The 20259-nt window shown below is 35.8% G+C and overlaps 2 protein-coding genes across 2 annotated transcripts in view; one reads left to right on the top strand and one right to left on the bottom strand.

Annotated features, from left to right (window-relative positions):
* Window positions 1-13027, top strand: part of LOC117234317 — a 246624-nt gene extending 233597 nt beyond the window's left edge. The window contains exons 7-9 of the mRNA XM_033495414.1: window positions 8494-8683; window positions 9075-9194; window positions 9714-13027. Coding sequence (XP_033351305.1) covers window positions 8494-8683; window positions 9075-9194; window positions 9714-9903 — 500 coding nt within the window. The 3' untranslated portion in view covers window positions 9904-13027. The remainder of the gene's footprint in view (window positions 1-8493; window positions 8684-9074; window positions 9195-9713) is intronic.
* Window positions 13028-13183: 156 nt separating this feature from the next.
* LOC117234361 (glutamine-rich protein 2-like) lies at window positions 13184-19180 on the bottom strand. The gene is made up of 14 exons (XM_033495485.1): window positions 18882-19180; window positions 18658-18771; window positions 18410-18545; window positions 17824-17990; window positions 17522-17683; window positions 16828-17215; window positions 15763-16160; window positions 15511-15615; window positions 15172-15437; window positions 14785-15033; window positions 13959-14193; window positions 13828-13894; window positions 13514-13569; window positions 13184-13445 (listed from the first exon to the last, which is right to left on the bottom strand). Exons 1-14 carry the CDS (start codon window positions 18990-18992, stop codon window positions 13314-13316), a joined length of 2586 nt encoding a protein of 861 aa, XP_033351376.1. The 5' UTR covers window positions 18993-19180; the 3' UTR covers window positions 13184-13313.
* Between the last annotated feature and the right edge of the window lie 1079 nt (window positions 19181-20259).

The raw sequence follows: 20259 nt of genomic DNA, 5'->3' as shown, positions 1-20259 counted from the left end.
CTCAAGCATTGCCATGGGACTTTAGAAAATCGAATAGTAGTTAAAGCAGCATATACTACACATAACCGAAGAAAGATAACGAAACTCTTAGATTAAATATTTATTTTATTATCTGTATAATATTAAGCCAAATAAGGAATTAGTCTTTATACTACAATTGCATAAAAATTTCATGATTTTTTAAATAACAGATTTAAAGTGATTTTCGAAGAGAGAAGAGGAAAACAAATTTCTTCCATTTAACGATGTAACAAGTTTCTCGTGTCTCTGCTTTTAGGGTGAACATTCTCACCGTACCGTGAAGCGCAATTTTCGATCACAAGTCTTGCGTGAAGCTTTCCAACATCTGCTTGAATCTTCGATTTCTTCCATTGGGGGAGACTTTTCTAGAGCGCGACTGACTCATGAAATATTTTCACGAAGCACGACTTCGCGAAACTTTCCGTTCTTCTCTTCCGTTTGATGAGCGAATATCTTTTTATTTGACGTTCACATGGCACTAAGGTAAAAATACCATTTTAGTCGAACGATCCAATTTCAGTGTTAAATTATTTCCTAGAATATTCTCAGAAAACTTGAAATACTAAATTTCATTAATCACTTTTCACGTAATAATAGATGTGTACAATAATTCTTTCGAGCAAAATTCTAATATTATCATAATGGTTATCGTAATGGTTTCAGTACCATTCACCATATTCATCATAAAATTACAGTCCTCAAGTAACATTACACAAATAACACTCGAATTATAAAAAAGAAAAATAATTTACTAATATTCCAATATAGTTTACACGTAATACTTAAAGTCCATTCACCTATAATCCAAACAGTATAAACGCAACAAAGTTTCAACGCACCATTTACATCCTCTTCCATTTCCTGCAGTAAAAGCATCTTTCCGTTCCATCGTGGCTGATGAAATTGTAACAATTTCTCACTTCTACGACAAAGGACCTTCCCTTTTTTCCCACGTCTCGCGACGACATTCAGACACACTTCTGTTTTAATGGCGCACCGAGACTCGGTGGAATCGCCGACGATCCTTCCAGGCAGTCGCGTGACGCACCGCCGTGGCAAATTCTTCGTCCTCGTAAATCTACACGAAGAATTCCACTTCTTGTTGCCACAATAAATACGAATCGTCCATGTGAGTATATTTGATTGTTCACAAACGCCACGATGAGAAGCCTCGATTTTCCACGTGACACGTTAGCCCTGCGTCCTGATTTTCACGGGGAATTAAAAGTTTCCTCCACTTCCGGCCGCTGGTGATATATACCATCCGAATAGAACACGGCGAGATTTCCGGTGATTCCTCCGTGACGAGGAATTTCCCTCGAGACTTCAACGTCTGACTTTCCCTAAGTTTCTGCCACTGATGGTCTCTTCCTTTTTTAGTACGACTCTCTCAAAGGATGTCTTCGTTGTAGGAAACTCTTGCTACTTCCAGACGATACAACGAGAATATTCTGGTTTCTTTATTTTAGACATTTTATTGATAGACTGTTCCGTGGAGTGGAATATGAAAAGAATGGTTCTAAGTGTTTTATATTTATGGAGTTATCTTCTTTTTATAATTGATCCTTTGCAGTTGTATCAATTGCTAGAATAGTTTATTAGCGTCTCTGATAAGATCATAGGTTAAGTTTTATCAGTTTTAAGTATAATTAGAACAGATTTAAGAATGTTTGTTAAAATTTGTTTAATTACGTTTTGTAGAAGACGAATTGATAGTAAGATATGATTTAACAGCAGAATATTTGTTATAGTATAGGATGAAATGGTATCTTATATATTTACTTCTTCGAGATCGTGACGTAAGCAAATATTATAATTTGTTGAAGCAACAAACTACAAACATACAAATTATAAAATTATTCTAAAAACATCCTATATGTCTTTCTACTTGTTATACAGTACCGTTCTTGGTTATTAAAACAAAGTAGTTCCCCACGGTTCCTCATACCCAGAGATGGAAATACCCAGGAAGTGTTCATGGAAAAAGTTACCGGTATCTGCCGTTCCCGCGTGAAACTCAACAACTTCATCCCCGCGATAACAAGTTTCCAAAGTCGCTTGTTCCATATCGTCAGCTCGCGCCACATCCGCGTACACAAATAACGCAGAGACAGTTATTCGCATACCGAGGGCGTCTTCTTAGCTCGCGCGAAACGTACTCGCGACTCTCTTCGCATTTCCCAAGGGACGGGGCTCGCCTGGATGGAGAACCACCGTGAAGAAATTGATTGAGACGTATCTCTGTCTGAGACGGATATTAAAACAGTCTGTGGAGGAAACGAGAAAATAAGTGTACAGGCGTCAAGAGGAGAATTTCCTGAGGAAAATGCGTACGAAAGCGTACACGCGAGCGAACTATTTGTCCCGCGTTTATTTATTAAAATAAAATTGTGGAAATGAAGATTTCAGGCGGTCGTTTATAGCAAATGATTCAATTTCAAGTATTAAAAATGTGTTTCAAAGTTGTAGTTTAACCGAAATTATTGAAAAATATTATAAAGTAATAAATCTGAGTAGGAAGTTTTTGAATCCTGATCATTGAGTTGTATTTTTAAATTGTATTTCCTTGCATCGCATTGCATTGTAGTCTTATTGCTGTAATGTACCTAACTACTATCTACCATAACAACTATCTGTTGCTATTCTGCCAGCAATGCTGTACATTTCTACTTTTTCATCGTTTGCAGACAATAAAAATAAGAATTTATACGAAACTTTTGTAGCAGCACATGAGTCAGAGGACGATGCGAATCGAGAGCGACTCATGTTGTTGTTTTGCCTCGGGACATCGATACTGCCTTGACGTACAAAACGCAATGATAAATCAACTCCGGGCAAAACAATGTCACCGCTACGAGCAGCCGTCAACCGAAGTTGAATTTAAACTTTCCGGTACTTCCCCAACCAGTGTAAATAAACGAACACGATCGTTAAGACAATCAGTTAGTATCGAGCATTCTTATAGTCAGTCTTTGGAGGAGTCAGTTATCTATCAGTTAATCAATAGTCACACACGAATCAGTTATCAGTCAATCTTTATCGAGCGTTCTTATAGCGAGTGAGTATCGAGCAATCTTAGAGCGATTATCATCGAGCGAACGTACTCATTACCGTCTATACGCATAACGAGCAACACTTAGCGAACGACGAAGAACTCTATACTACAAATAGTTTTAAATATATTTGACTACATCAAGTATCAACTCGTCTCGTGACTATATATACCAACCCGTATAGTCGTACCATCCACACTTTATTTAATGCACGATTAAATAAATTGCCGATTGAATTTACTTCACTCAAATTCTATCATTTGAAGGAAGAATCATAGGTGAAATTATTATACTATTATATGAATTATCTGCCGTCCTCTAGTAACGATAAAAGAATGACGATCGATCTTGAGAGAACACGAATTCGTGCTGAAAGTAGAATTTTGGTTGCGTTCGTTCCTTTGGATGAATCGTTAAATGTCACTGGACTGCGGATAAATTCGGATGCGGTGGATTGTTGGAAATGGGCCATCTGCAATTATAGCGTTTGTTTCGTCTTGTTATGCCTTCGTTTGAAATTTACGAGTACGACACAAGTTACTGGTTTTGTGTTTTACATAGAGAAAAGTGAATATTATGTAAATTTTCTGAAAATTTTGTAATTTATCAATTATTCTTCATTTCTCAATTCCAAAAAGAATTTCCTACCTGAAAAATTATAAAGTACTATTTATAAGAAAATTATAAAGTTATGCGTATTGAAAATATCTTCAAAGCCAGCAAAGTGGCTGTTAAATGATTGCTACATTATTGATACGCATAAACAAAAGAATAGTCTAGAACGTGTGTGTCGGGTTCTAATAAAGAAAATGAAACTGCTTTAGATTGGATGGCGGAAAGGGGTGGAAAACGAGGAATTCGGGTAAATAAATCGAGTTGTCCGAACAACCGGATTAAATTTAATAATACAGATACGGCCAATCTCGGAGAGTAGTAGACGGCTGCTTTCTGTTCGTTAATGTTTAACTATGCTTGAAACGCACGCCGTGTCAGATGAGTAGGAAGAGCGCGTGGATTCGGCCTTTCGAGAGTTTCCTTCGATGTTGCGTGTACGAAAACGATTTATGTCGAATGAATAATTCAGTTGTACCAAGTTCTATAGCTTCCGAATTTCGTATCTGTCAATCGGTTACGTACAAACGGTTCTTTGAAAATGTGAAGTCTTTTTACAATCTTTAATAAATTAAGTCGCATTTTTTAAATTCTCAAAAGTATTTTATTTCTTATTCTATGTCGTGACTTTTATAATTCTATGTTTGATGTTCCATTTATTATTCAACATGTAGTTAAAATTAATAACTCGTACCAATTTAAAGCTTTCCCAACAAACGCAATAAATCGGTCATTCAATTTTAGTAGACTATTTAATTGTTAATTATTCAAACGATTGACCGAATTTAAGAAGCATCGCTCTAAGCTAGAATCTATGTCTCTACAGTCTACTTCACAGCAATCTATTACTGGACTATTTCTCGATATGAAATGCAACAAACTTACATAAACGCCAGTTCCAATATTACGCAATTAACCAGCAACTTTGATCCTTGCCATTAACATAATTCGCTCTCATTATTACCATATAAAGTTTTCTCATTACACAACAGGTGTTATAAGTATATATCACGCTATTACGTCAACAGAATGACAAACGTTATATAGCTCATTATGACGTTAGAAAAACTCTAACAGACAATGTAAGAAATCGCTATCAAAAGAATCAAGAAACTGACACCTAAAAGCTTTATCGCGTAACGTCTGACGGAATTCAATGGTCTTAAATTCCAAAGTACGAGCTCATCCATAATGTATAGAGCGGTCGTTCGAAACGGTCGGGACGCGTTAGCCTCGGGCTGGGCTAACCTGGTGCTACACCTGTCACAGCAATCCTGTCGTACCTGAATCATGCAACCTTCGAAAAGTCGACCACTAAGAGATTGTACCCAACAAATGAAATTACCTCGCGGTCGCGCAGCCACTTTCTTCAACAGCGCCGACCCTCCCATCGATTATCATCTCCGAACTTTCACGAGCCTGTAATAACATTGACGCTTACGCTCGATGGCAGACCCCGGAAGAATTTACTTAGCGAAATTTATAAATTCTTGATGAACGGGGAGCCATGTTTTTTCGTCGCTATGGAGGCTACGATTCCTTGTTCTGATCAATATCGTAGGGGGTTGCCTTTATTAAGAGTAATTTATGATAATTGCCGTGGATTTGGGGTTGTTAAAAGTTTCATGGGTTTTTTGTCGATGTTTCGAAAGTATATAATAATGCTACATATTTTTAGAAATATTTATTATTTTACGATTATCGCAACAAATGATTTCTTATATGTATTGTTTATTTATCTACGCGTATATTTTATTAGGTCGTCCGAAAAGTTTCTTTCGTTTTATAAGGAAATAATGGATGCACAACATTTTTCGGTTTATATTATTTTATCGAATTACGTATGATCCATGTTGTTCTATCAAGATAAAGATTACAACGTTCGTTATATTAGGTTTCATGTTTGTATAAACATTGTAAAACATTGTATAAACGTTTGTATGCGTCATTGTAAAAGACGTGTCTGTAAAAGAAAGACACTTTTCGGACGACATAATAAATCTATTTACTTCTTCCTTTAACCAATTGTAATATCGGAATATATTAAAGGTGTAATTTTGTCCGATTAATTATAATTTATTAATAATGGATTGAAAATACAGATATTAGTTAGACAGAGAAACGATGTTTGATTAACAGGAAAACTAAATGCAACGCTCGTATTTACAACAAATAACTTGACAACTATTTGGTAACTCTCTCTCTCTCTCTCTCTCTCACTAGCAACTCTACACTCGACAACATTCGCAACTCAATTCTAACGACTCTATGCTTCGACGTCTCGATCAACTCTGACCAACCACACACTTCTGCCATTTCCTCGAAGTCTTCCACCCACTGATTTACACTCAGCAGATCATCCCCGCTGAAATTCTCTAATGAGTCTTCTACGTCTTTAAGACTCAACATCGAACCGACGCATACCTTCTGGTGATACTTATCGCGGTCCTGATACACCGCTCGCGTGCGTCTCCTGTATTCTCGCGCGCCTTGTTTGTCGTCCTCGCCTTTACTTTCGTCGGAGCTCTCTTCTTCCGACGATACATCATCTCCTTCTAGGGCCGCCTGTAGCCGCGCGCGTAATTCGGATTTTCTTCCTGTTACCTTCAACCCCAAGCTAGCGAGACGCGCTCTCAGCTCTTTCGTCCTCAGCTTCTCGAGGTCTTCAACGTTCGCCATTTTATTCTATTCTTTTCTACTCCCGCACAAATAGCTCCGTTAAATCGTGTCGTTTCTCTGTCTTATTCAATCCCGGCTGAGCCCCCACTTGTAATATCGAAAAATAAGGATAGAAATTTTTTTTCGATTACTTACAATTTATTAATATTAAATTGGATATACAAATATAAATTGGACAGAGAACGATATTTATTTAACGGAAACTAAGTGCAATACTCGTATCTATATCAAATAACTTTACAGTTATTCGACCACTCTCGTCACAACGAATCTAACACACACACTTTTCGGCTCACATACTCTGGCCTCTCGATTGCCATTCCTTGAAATATGAAACCGTACCTCTGTTTTGACGTTGCTTATCCTTTCTCGCGTCGCTGTTACTAGGCGCTCTTGGATGTAAACAAACCACGAAAGACGACGTACACGGTTTTTTTCTATTTTCAACTGACCTCTAATTCAAATCTATTCTACGATATTACACAATCTAAATTAAATTTATTATTTAAATAATTCTCTTATGCTTAAAACGTTTCAAAGGGAATAATTTCCTAAATCATTATCTTCGAATGGTACGAAATGTTTCTCCTCTATTTGGCAAGTCAAACATAATTAAACCAATTTAAAGCTAACCCAAGAGCCACACTTTGATATCACTCGATAAGCGTCTGTTTATTCGTATACTCAACCTGCCCCAAAGGAATAGCAATTTCTCTTCCCGGCTAATTTCAAGCTTGGTCGAAGGTCGTGGAACCTTTAATAAGCGTAATACCTCACGACTTGAATCGTGTCTGCGCCATTCGTTTACAACGAGGAAAATAGAAGTAGCTTGTCTTCTATATCTGAGGCCACATTGTTTAGCAGGAAACAAGGCCCGTAATTTGCACGGAAATCTTAAGTGATAGTAGGGTGAAAACTTTCCAACAAGTCAATGGAAATCTTCCTTAGAGGAGGAGAGAAAAGAGAAAAATTGCAGGAAGGAATTTCGATCAATTGTTTGTGCTAAAAGAGAGGAGATTCTGCTCATCCAAGAGTAAGAGACGTTCCATTATCATACCTTGACAAAGCAACATCCAAAGTCACGGTCGATTGTTCCACTACACGAAGGAAGTATTTCTCGTCAGAAATTATCGAGTCTTTGCTGCGAGAGCACGGTTATTGATGACACGACTACATCCTGTCGAGAAGTTGATCGAGCGTCCATTCAGCAATGAAACTTGATTAATAATGTTCCTTTTGAAGATTTCTTGACACTCTATTACTTCACTTGTTTTTATAAAATAAATTCTTCCTATATTTTGTGCTATTTTCGATGCTCTTCGTCTGTTTCCTATATCATTATATTTCATAAATATCGTGTATTAAAATATTCAACGTTATTATACGGGAAAAGCGTGATACAACCTTGAATATTAATGTTTACGAACCAAAACTCCAGACCATTGATCAAACATCATATGAGAAATTCATAGTGAAATATTACATCTTTTAGCCACGAACGAACCTAAAAATGAAATAACATAGGACCTTGAACATCATCGAGTATCTCAAATCCGACCGTTTAAAGAAAATCGAAAAATTAAATTCAAGCAATTTATCAAACATATGTAGATATACCACTATATAACTTACAGTGAAATATCATATTTTATATCATCCAAATAGTATCGTCCACGAGGTCAAAAGTAAACCCAAAAATTAAATAACGTAGGATCTTAAACACGACCAAGTATCTCAAATATCACGATCTACCTCGAACGTCATAAAATACAGAAAAACCGGTGCACGTCATCCACTGTCAAACTGTCTCCTCCCCGTCAACGTCCCAATACAAACGCGTTTGCACAAAGCCCTCCTTCAATTTCCATGATCTTCCATTCTCATGATCGTCATACCTCCAATGTAAACGTATACACATAGACATTGTACATCGTCTGGGGAGTTCGGTTACTGTCACCGTGAATCTTAGCAGAACCTGAGTTCGATTTGTTCCAATTACGGGAAGGGATGCCATAAAATCTGCGAACAGGGAGGTTTCCTCGTGTCGTCTACCGCCTCGTATACGTATATAATCGATGTTTACCCCGGGGAATCTCACGGCGTCTAACTGTCGCGTGACTCATTTCAGGCGGCGGTATGGCGCGTCCGAAGATGACACTGAATCTGGATGGTGGGAGTGGGTCGAACAGCGGTGGAAACGCTGGTCAGTCTGCACCGAAAAAACCTGGCGGTCTGAGCCTTGGATTGCCATTGGAGATTAACACCGCCCGCGGATCCGCCGATCTGGTTGACGTGGAGCTTCCTTTGGAGAGACAAGGGTACGTCCTTGATTTTGGTTTTCTTGGCTCGTACGTACGTCGCCATCGTGTCTGCATATTATTTTCATGAACATTCACAACATAGGTGCTTCTTCAAGAATTTTATCGTGAAATTTATGGAGAGTTTATATGTTAAAAGTATTTTTACGAGGTAACAAGATGAATATTTCATTGCAGATTTGAGAGAGTATACGTGAAATAGGTCGGTGAAAATTTGATGAAAAGATGCTAAAAATTTAGTTGAAATTTACAGCAAAAATAATTTACTGCAGAAATATAGATGTCTTTTAGTGTCTTGTATATATGTATTTCGTACAAGTTCTTGGATCCTAAACATCATATTTCTGGTTTCTCATAGTTTAATATAAATTTCTTTTCTTCCTGCTCACAGATGGTACCATGGATCCATTACGAGAATTGAGGCAGAAGCTGTCCTACGACTTCTTAGAGAAGGAAGTTACTTGGTGAGGAACAGCGAATCCACCAAACAAGATTACTCTTTATCGTTAAAGTAAGTTATATAGGTTACATCAGGTTGATGTATCACAGTCGGTATTTTATTTTTTCAGGAAAAGTTTCGCTTCTTCCAACAAGTAGTTTCCTTGATAAACGAGAAAGTAAATTTCTTGTAATAAAAAGAATAGATATTATTACTATCTTCTTTATCTCAGTATACTTTGTATACTTTACAATAATATTAAAAAATGTTGAACTCTATGTACTATGCAATTAAAACAAAACTATCTTCTTCGTAGTCTTTTCAGTTCATACGCTAGTTTAGTTTACTTTTCGTACATTAAAAAATTCTAACACATCAAAGAACTGAAAGAAATCTCATGAAATATAAATATCATTTTAAAGATCGCTCTTTTAAATATAATAGCTATCCTGCTTTTCAATTCAACGAGAATTGCAATGAATTCAATATTGAATGCACGTATTATTTGCTTATTTATAATAAATCCAATAATAAGTAATAATAATAAGTAATAATAAATCTAAACGTTTAAATGCATATTTACAATTACAGGAGTGCCCGTGGTTTCATGCATATGCGTATCCAAAAGAACGAAGAGCTGAACGCGTACATCCTGGGCCAATTCAGTAAACCATTCGACAGCATACCGGAAATGGTTCGTCATTTTAGCGTGAACCGTCTTCCGATACGCGGCGCCGAGCACATGTGTCTTCTGCATCCAGTCATAGCTCAGCTTTTGTAGCGCATCTATCGTAGCGCCGTTTAAGGCGCTCCCCAACAATTTTTGATATCCCTTTTACCTTCAAAGAATACTCACAAAACCTGAACAGTACTCCGAAAGTTATTTATAAGAAAGGAGAGAGGAGCGAATGAAAGATGAACGTTGTATATGGAGAACGATATTCTACGGGAAAATCTAGAGTCACATATAATGGCACTTGGTACTTCCACTGAAGATTTCCATTCTAGTCCCGCGATTCGCTTTTTCGCAATTTGAGGCTGATCAATTTTTTCCGAGCTTCCGAGGTGAATCGAGGGAGGAAATGAAATAATAGCGACCGATTGTTATAGACGAAACCATTCACGGGAATAATACAGTACAAAGTTTATAATCAGTGAAAAGTTTCCGTAGACTTAACGAGCGACCTTGAAATTAATCCTATTCGTTTACGTAATCCCTTAACGATCGCGTCGACGTTTGTTTCCGCGTCGTTCGGTAGCTTTATTAACCGCGACAAAAGGATTAATCTTGACCTAAGATATTAATTGCGTCGCTTCGACGATGTTATTCCGAACCTGGCGACGAGCTTTCGTTGTTTCGTAATGAACATTAAAAAGGAAAAGCGTTTTTATATGGAAACGAACGTTGAAGAATGGGATGGAATAGGTGTATGGCGAATATTTTACAATATCTGTGTAATGTCTCGTCTTCCCCAAACAGCATCGCGCAAATCTACCTCTTCGTTAGAGGTGTGTACGTATATGTGTAATTTATTTTCACGAGATGGATCAATTCCTTTCACTCGATTGATCGATGAAGCGGCTTTTACAAACGGTTGCGTAACGCAGAGAAGGACCCGTGGGAGATTATAAGGAGGAAAACTCTGGATTTTCAGAAGGATTTCAATGTGTAAAGAGCGCGTGTGGCATGTACTATGTATAAGATATCGACGAAGTAGAGAATCTTAATGGTCTAAAATGGTGGATCGTCGTACTGTGGCAGAAATGAGACAGAGTCTGGAGAAGCACCGTAAGAGCTTTAGAAAATGGTTGTTCCTTGCGCTTGTGGCTCGCGAAGCCACGAGTTTCGTGTAAGAAACTATCGATGGGATCAGAATCGTCGTACTACAAGCTGATAATCTAGAGAGGCATGAGGTAATACGTACTTAGATTTAGATACACGCGTAGTTGGCCGACGTCGGCCTCTACGAAGGAGCTGGAAGCCAAAGAAATGAGTTAAGTCGCGTCTTCGTTTGTGCGAACAAGGAGCAAGAGGAAGGACAAGGTGAACGAAATAACGCGATTAACGTATGTGGCGCAAAGTGGCCGCGGTTCAATTGCCAAAGTTTACTGCTAATCGTGTAATCATTTAGTCAGGGTTTAGTTATTCACATTATCGTTGATAAGGAACAGTAAGTAAATTGATCGGCAGTTACTTTACGTTGATGTACTGCGAATCGAAACCGAGGAAAGAAGAAGAGAATGGACGTGAAACATAATGATAATGATAATATTTTTTCGTCCGGGTTGACCGATAGAAGAGCGTACGGTGAGAAAGAGAAGGCGAGAAAGATGGAAGTGAGTAAAGATGATCGAGGTCAGCCAGTCCGAACAATTGATGGCTCGTCACTCGAGTCATCCGTCCGACAGTCTCTTATTTTTGGGAGATTTTTGTGAGAGGAGGCAACCGATACATATTTTTTCATGTGATATGAATTTGTTACAGAGATAGCCTAGTTTCACCTGTGATCTGTTACTTAGTTCCCTTTATCCATGTCTGTTGGTCGCTGTGTGCAATATTCTCGTACGTACGATTATAATAACGATAATAATACTATTGATAATGGATAATGATAGCGTAATAGTAATAACGATTAATGATAATGGTAACTAATTAAGTCGCTATTGTAATTGGGTAATCAGCAACGATGCGTAATTAGGCGCGACACGAAGAGACGTCCGTGGTGTTACAATAATTATTTCGAGGTAAGGATTCGATTCGCAAACGGTTGTGAGCGAGTTTTCTGTTGGTCATTTGGTTAAGCCAAATGGCATGTAACTAAATATTTTACGTATTTGTCATCGTTTAGAAAAAACGTAGAATCCACATCATACGTAGGCAAGTGCCATAAAAAGATTTTAGTCGGTAGAATTGCAACTAATTTCGGTAGATATTGTTTGACTGTAGATGGATACGTTCTATTCCTATGATTTCAGTGGAAATCACGCGTGAACGTGATACTAGTCATAGCGTATTTATTTAGAATTATTCACGTTAAGTTGACACCTCACCAACGTTGTATTTGGCACTCTCTACCGTATCCTTTTGATTAGGTTGAGTGTAATGCATACACGTTGTATTTTAAGCTGCCAGTATTATTAACTGTAATCGATAATGCATATCCATGTTAATATTTAAGAACATTATATTGTCCCCCGCCCTTGACGGATGATTATGGGAAAAAAGGTATAATCTATCTGTACGTATATATTTATTTGGCGTTCTATTTATTGCATTGTGTCGTTATAAGTCAATGATCTTACTGTCATGGTTCCGTGTATACCCTTGATTTAATAGTAAGATCATAGTGAGTATCCATGGTAATCTTATTATTGTTAGGTATTAGAGAAACGTAGAGTAAAACGCCATTCACCAAAATGAACAAAACAAAAAAAAATGTGACGTATGAACAAGGCAGTCGTAAAAATTATGTGGTAGATACTAACTTGTAGATACTTCCTGTACCTTGAAATTTATATGAAGTAGCATTTAGCTCCAATGTATACATCATTATACGTATACATAAATATTCTATTACTATTACCAGAAAACACTAGCGCATAGTCGTTTATAGAAGGTGCAATCGAACGTCAGATCGGAAGTAATGGAAAAGGGAAACAGGAAACAAAATCCGATATTATATAGACACGATTCGAGCGCTGTGTACACTCTTAATGTAAACGGTATTCGAACGGTGTGATGTGCAATAAACGAAACAGCGATCTAGTGTGGTCGCCGCGATGCGTGGTGCGATTCGGTATTTTTGTTTTAGCATGACAGACCACCGATGTTCCAAATCGACTTCACTAGATAGTCTTGTGTACTCCGAAATTCCCTCTTAATAATAAAACATTTAATAAAATAACGTTCCTCGTCTTTCTTTGTCCTGTCGATCCTCAGTTATTCTTAAGTATCCTCAGTAACGTAATTTTAGTAAGATGATATCAAAATAAACTTATATTCTCAATAATGTAGATAAAAATATAATAACAAATTGCAAATAAATATTATGAATTTTAGATTAATTTTATAATATTTCTGTGTATGTAATATATTGTATTATATTATTCACTGAACCAGATATAAGACCTTAGAACAAGCACTTCATAAAAATATTTAGAATACTTTACAGTGAATAATTAGAATCTCATTTAATCTTGTTCTCCCAGTTCTTCTTCTTCTATGTATTGAACAACATGATTTGCAGGTTCAACTGTATCCATCGGTGCACTGGCAGATCTGTCAGATTGATCTTCTGTCTCTGTTCTCGGTGTCTCTGCAAGCTACGAATAGAACATAAACAATTTACGTATCATTTCAATTCCGTGTTTAAGCTTTTCGACTTATTTACCTCTTCTATCACTTCCTTAGTTATTTCTCGAGATTGTCTCCTCGACGATCGTTTTCCTGTTAAAATTGTACTAATAAGTTTCTATAAAATAGTTTCTTTAAAATATATGTTGTAATGTAAATTGTACGCTTCAATTTTTGGTTTGTTTCGTTATTACAAAAATTTATAATGTAATAGAAATAAACAATAGAAAATTATACCCTGAATCTTATATAGAAACATAGAAAATTTCAAACATTATTTTTGTTTAATTAAATGATATGTATTTAGGTAATTACAAAGAGCAAGAAAAAATTGGTTCATGTTCAACGTACTTGAAACAGTGGAAGTTTGCTTGTCAGGCTTTCGCAAGGATGGTATAGTAGTTATCGATTGTCTATCCTGAAATACAATTACCTTTGTTAATTTCGAAGCTGAAAAATACGTGGGGAAAACGAATAATTACCGATGATCGAAGTTCGTCGCCACGCTCGTCGCAGTATGTAGGTCCGCAGACATCGATTTTATCTGGCATTCGTCGACCTTTATACATCTTACCGTCCGTTCCCTTTATCATCCCTTCCGTCAGCTGAATTATTTCCGGTCCCCACTCAGTGAGGAAATGGCCCACTCGCATTACTCTTTGCTGAGGAGTGGTAATCGTGTGGCTTCCACCGCAATATCGATTGCACAGATGATCTCTAACATTTAAACATATGTCTCGAATAAAATTAGTCCTTTTTTAGCTAGAAACATATAATAATTTAATAAGATAAATATAGTTAGACGTTCATTTATTTTAAAGATTTCTAAGCTCAACTCGTTAATCGATCAGAGTATACTAATTCGTCATTTGAATTTCTAATTACTTAAATGTAATCATTTTTAAGCTTATGGATTCCTCAGCCTTTTATTCTTTGTGTTATTTTCATTGAAAATAAGTAATTACTTACAAGAACTAAGATCGATCCAATAGAAATTAGTTTGTTCCTATTAATTTTCAAGTTTATAATTATGTAAGTTTTTAATTAAAAGATGACTTGGTTAACATGTCAATCACTGATAATAATGGATCATTGCATTTATTCTCCCGACGTCATCAATTTAGCAAAAATCGAAGGCAATTTATAAATTAACAGAAAGGATAATTTAACTCCTTTAGCGGTACTGAGATTAAAAGTATAATTTTTTATATTTAAACGTTTCTTTTAAATTTGCTCAGAAGTCCAAAGCGAATATATTGTTCTGAATCTTTAAAAAAAAAGATGTACATCTCAATATTAGTTACGTACCTAGGAGTCTTCACAAGCGTGTCCGCTCTTGCGCTCTTCTGCTTCTTTGCCTCCTCCTGCATGGCTGCTTCAAATTGAATCATATTTCTACTATGAGGTAACCTTCTGTGTTGCTTTCTAACCTGATCCAATTCATAGGTCAGGTACGGCTTCATGCTTGTGGTGCATGGTAATGTTTCAACTTTAAATTTGTGGGGAGGATCCATTCTCATGACCACATCCTTGTCGCAAGATATGCATTGAACGTCCCTAATAACACACACAAAATGTCATCGAGCGTATATCTAATTATCATTGGATATTGCGCGATGAACTCAGTTACTTGAGATACAAAATTTAGAACAATATAAATATACATATACTGTTGAAGGATTGCTGTAACTTTACCTAAGCATTTTTTTGGTTCCGGCAGCTTCGATATCTTGTCTCGCTTCCGCCACTCTCTTCAACTTATCTTGAAGAGATTTCAGTCGATGATTCACGAAATCCTTCAGCGGAGAAATCTCCATTTTATCAACTTTTCCCTCGATCTCCTTTTGCACTTCATCCAGAGCTTGTTGCCAGATCTCTTCTTGTTGTCCCAATTTATTGATCGCGTCTTCGAGACCGTGTGCGAGATCATCACAAGCTGCATCGAATTGATCGTAAGAAACCTGAGCAATAAATACCACAGAAAGATTGCTATTTATTTTCCTCTGATTTTTTGGTAAATATACATGTGCAGACCTTTCTATGTATCGCCTGAGCATCAGCTTTATCGGCAAGAGCTTCTTCGAGGTCTTCTCTATCGGCTTTAATGGTTTTCAAAAGTTCCACTTGTTCTAACAGCGCCTAAATGAGGAGTAGAACAATATGTGCAATAACAAGGAGAAGAAATATTAACTAAATAATCCACGATAAAGAGGGGAATTAATTATATATTGAACGATATAGAATGAATATAACGATGAATATAAATACGATGAATAATATACTAACATTAAGATGCATTTCGCGAGTTTCACGATCATCGATCAGACGATCCGCGGTTTGATTCAATTTCTCCATTTCAGCTTGAACCTCGTTATACTTAGAGACTAAATTGTCGATATTAGTGGCGCCTGCGACACCAGTCATTTGTACTTTGTCCACTTTATCAGATATGGTAATCACGTCCTTTTCTAATTTTGAAATGCGTTTTCTCATGTCTTGCAATTCTTCTGAATCTATCATTCCCTTCGGATTTTCAACCTGAGTGCGTAGTTCTGAAGGTGTGTTTTTACGTGGTGTCGTTATTTCCTTCGTCGTTTCCTCTGTTTCCTCTTTCTGTGTTCTTTCGACCGGATTTCCTTCCTTTTGCGTAGTCAGTTGTTTTGCTTCTATCTCTTTGGTCAGTTCTACATGGACGTGTATAAAAATCGATAATTTATCTCTGAGGAATTAATTGATATATAACTTTAAATATCAAATATTGATTATTAAAAGCGTGTAAGGTCGAATTTTATTGGAAACTGAAAATGATGACTTTCAGTGATTCAATATTAGTGAACGTTCATGTATTAGATCTAATATTTATCAAGTTTTTGTTTATCAAGTTTGTAATATTTATCAAGTTTTCCATTTGTTACTGCTAATAATTGCAGAATAAGTTTTTTGAGATACCTTAATTTAATTGATCATTCTAATAATTCTTTCATTCTCAGAATGTTTTAAAAGAAATGTTCCTTAAATTCTTAAAAGAATTTTCTCTCCTTTTCACAAATCGAATGTAATTATAAAGTAAGTTAATAAACATAGACTAGAATATCACAGAAATTTCAACAATCATAGTGAACTTTGGATAGTGTAATGATTGCAAACTTTCGATCTTAGGCTTAAATTAAGCGCAGTTCCAAGTTTAGATTAAAAATGAAGATGGGTAAGAAATTATTAAAGAAGATGACCGTAAATATATCAAAGAATACTTCAACAGGTACAGTTAAAATGTAAGAAATAGTAAGTATTGATAAGATTCATCAATTCCCTATAACTAATTATTTAATTACGATACTTATGATTCATTACCAGTTTTTGTTTTGTCAATCTTTTCGTTCAAATCTTTCAGTTGATTTTTCATTTGGCTAACTTCCATTTGCAAGTTACCCACGTCCTGGTGCATTTTTCTTATGTCTATTTCGCCTAGAATTTCGCTTAATGTAATTCGTCTAACGGGTTGCTTTTCTTCCTGTACAAGCTGAGCTTCTTCTTCTTCTTCCCCGGTCGTTTCAGCAACTACAGGTTTTTTTATCGCCTCAACCTCTCCATCGTCAGAGATTAATTGTAAATTCTGAATGACGTGATCCAAATTGTTTAAAGCGTTTTCTAAATTCACTAGTCTTTCTTCGAGCTTCGACGTGTCTTCCGTGGCGAGTGTTGTGTCACCCTTCATCACATCTTGCACCATTTTTGTCAACTGGAAGCAGAGCATTTTCTGTAGTTTTACTACATCGGAAGTTAAGTAGACTATAATATATATAATATATATAAATACAACTAAATAGTTTTATTTAAATTGAAAGATCTATATTACCAAAATACAAATTATTAATCATTAATGGATTGTTTATGACATCCCTGCTTTGTATCTTTTATGTGTTTCTAAATACTATTAAATTACGAGTACGTGCGCAGTAGTTTACGGCTAAATAATAGACAACTGAGATATCGATAAGTTTCCTCATTGTGAGATTAAGTAACGATTGAAGGAATCAAGTTATACCTTATCAATACCTTGTTCAGTGGCGTCCAATCTTTTGGTAATGCTGATAATTTGCCAAACGTCGGTCAGGGGATCGGTGATTTTACCTTTCAGTCGTTCGATAAGTTCTGGAGTCGTTGCTAACTCTTCCAATGCTTGAAACCGTTGTTGAAGTTCGTTAACCTATATAAATATTTTAATTAGAATCTTATCATATAATTTTACACCTAATATTTTTCTCTCGACGAAAATAAATAAAAAAAATATATATATGGCAAAAACATATGGAGTGATATGGTAAGTAGAAGATAAACTTTTATTACATTTTTTTCGAGCCGTTTGAAACCTAAAGCTGTAGGGGTTGCACCATCAACAATCGGTTCTACAAAGATAACAGTTTCGCATTTGCCTTCTTTCCCAGGACCAACTTGTTTTCTGACACCTGTTGTCTCTTTTAAATCCACCGCGTCTTGGGATGCTCCACTTTTGACTACATAATTCGTTATCAGCATTAATTAACAATAGTTGAATTTTTGAAATAACCTTAAAATACTGAATTGAATTTGGTAATATTTTAATATTCTGTTCCTTGCATTCTTGTGCAGGTTTGCTTGGGATTTCACTGATATAACCACGTTCTTCTAATATCTATCTTATTTTGCGTGTATTACAGAAATATTATTTTGTTATAAAACATTATTTTCTTAGATAGATACCTAGCTCGCTTTCAAACTTTTCACGTTTTGTAACTGGAATACTCGCAGGTCTTTCTCTCGCCTCAGATTTTATAACGAAAAGTATGAAATTATTACGATAACGAAAGCATGTACAATTGTATCATTAATTTAATATAAAAATAACAATATCAAAACTAGTGCATCGCTTACAATTATCAGAATATCTTCTTACCATCACTGACTACATCCACTTTTACACTTATAGCGTCGGTACTACGAACTTGTTGCTTCACGTCACTGGAATCATCGATAATATTGTACTCTTGAAGGTAAAGCGAGGGACCTGCTTTTAGGGAACTTACCATCGTCTAGAAATACATATTATTTAACCTTTCGTTGCATTTTGTTAAATTTCACTATTTATAGCTTTATTAGATTTTCCAAAAATTAAGCAAAACCTCAATACACACAGTATTTTACCTTGATTCGATTAGCATCGTCGCCACGATACTCAACCTTGGTCGATCCTAAATTTATCCGATGCAGTAAAATATGAAGGAAGTTGTGGAGGATATTTAAATTTACCGCTCCAACCTAGACGCGAACGTAAAACGACGTACCTGTCGTTAAAGTATTTCTTGTACCTCATTTCGTGAATTATCGTGTTCTATTTGTGTGAAAGATCGAAGATAAATTCTTTTTACTTCCGGAGTTCCCAATGCAAGATCCAACATTTGCGGTAAAGAAACCTGCAGACTGTCCACTTTCTTAGCGGCAGGAGGTGACGTAGGCGATTTCGCGACTTTTGCCGACATTCTTCTTCACTTCAACAATTTTCCAAAGTATTTATTTAAAAAAAACATAATAATAAGAACTTCTGATTTTACGGTAACCTTTCTTGCAATTCTATATCTCGAATGTCAGGCGGACATATCATTTTGGCAAGTCATCGGTATTCTTTTATTCGACCGTAGTATCATGGACACAGATGAGATACGAATGGTATTTATTACAATATATCGTAAATAGTTCTAGTAGAATAGTAAAAGTCTTAGACGAGTGGTTGTATTATGGCAACATAGACTTGTAATTAAATAGACGTCAATTCACTGTTGCAACTCTGAAATTTGACAAAGATAGATATTAAGAACTTTTACTCTTCTTTTTTATTTCCTTTTCATCTAATTCTTTCATTTCTTATCGTCTATTTTTTTCTCTACATCCATTCCTCAATCAATCTAGAAAAAGAGTTGTGAATTTATTTCGTACTACTTTCCCCTAAATTATTTTCGTTTTGCAACTGTGATATAATTTGATGATGAATCGGTAACACTCGAAGGGATACTGAAATGGTAAAGAAACTTGCAAATCTTTGAACTGCGGAATAAAAAGCGCGTATCTTATCCTAAAATATTTAGTATAGTAATTTTAATAAATATATCGAATTTATAAATTTGTGTAACGTATAAAACACTAATACAGGCACATTTACCTTTGTTAAATCACAGATATTCCAGACTTTATACTTTCAACCCTTAGCTTCCGTGAATGAACTAAAGATAGCGCCACGGGTATTGTCGACAAGTATCGCCCTCTTGTAGTCGAAATTACCACCTCTTATTTTAAATTCGAAAATTTGCAACCATTATAAAATCCCCCTTAATTGAAACTCTAGCCTGAAACGTCAACGAAATAAATTTTAATAAAAATTAAAGAAATTTTAAGCTACGGTTTGTGGACATTCTCCTATATTAGGTAACATTCTTTAGATTAAGAAGAATTCTCAAAATACTTCATAAAACTTATTACACCAACGACGGTGAATAAATATTTCATAAGATAATTCGTTAATTCCTATTAAAGAATAAACAATAAAAAGTTCCTTTAACTTTTAGTTATTTTATTTTCTGATATTTCTTATAATATCGATTATATACATAGAATATTTATTCTCGTATTAAAAATTTCCCGAAGTACCGGCCATACGATTCATCATCGAAAAGTGGAACGCCTGGTGTGCTAGAAAGCCAAAACAAAGAAACGTTTGTCACCGTGAAAAATGCAACAACCATTCGCTTTTAA

Source organism: Bombus vosnesenskii, unplaced genomic scaffold (assembly GCF_011952255.1).
Source record: "Bombus vosnesenskii isolate JDL3184/JDL3185 unplaced genomic scaffold, Bvos_JDL3184-5_v1.1 scf7180000013304, whole genome shotgun sequence".
NCBI lineage: Eukaryota > Metazoa > Arthropoda > Insecta > Hymenoptera > Apidae > Bombus > Bombus vosnesenskii.
Note: the sequence above shows the minus strand (reverse complement) of the source record. Positions and strands in the feature narration are given on the sequence as shown.

Excerpts from the sequence above, each read along its gene's own strand:
- LOC117234361 (XM_033495485.1), bottom strand. The coding sequence starts at position 18,992 with ATGTCGGCAAAAGTCGCGAAATCGCCTACGTCACCTCCTGCCGCTAAG. Across the intron at positions 18,546-18,657 it reads ACGATGCTAATCGAATCAAG|ACGATGGTAAGTTCCCTAAA; the intron begins GTAAAATACTGT and ends ATGTATTTCTAG. Across the intron at positions 17,684-17,823 it reads TCAAACGGCTCGAAAAAAAT|GTTAACGAACTTCAACAACG; the intron begins GTAATAAAAGTT and ends ATATTTATATAG.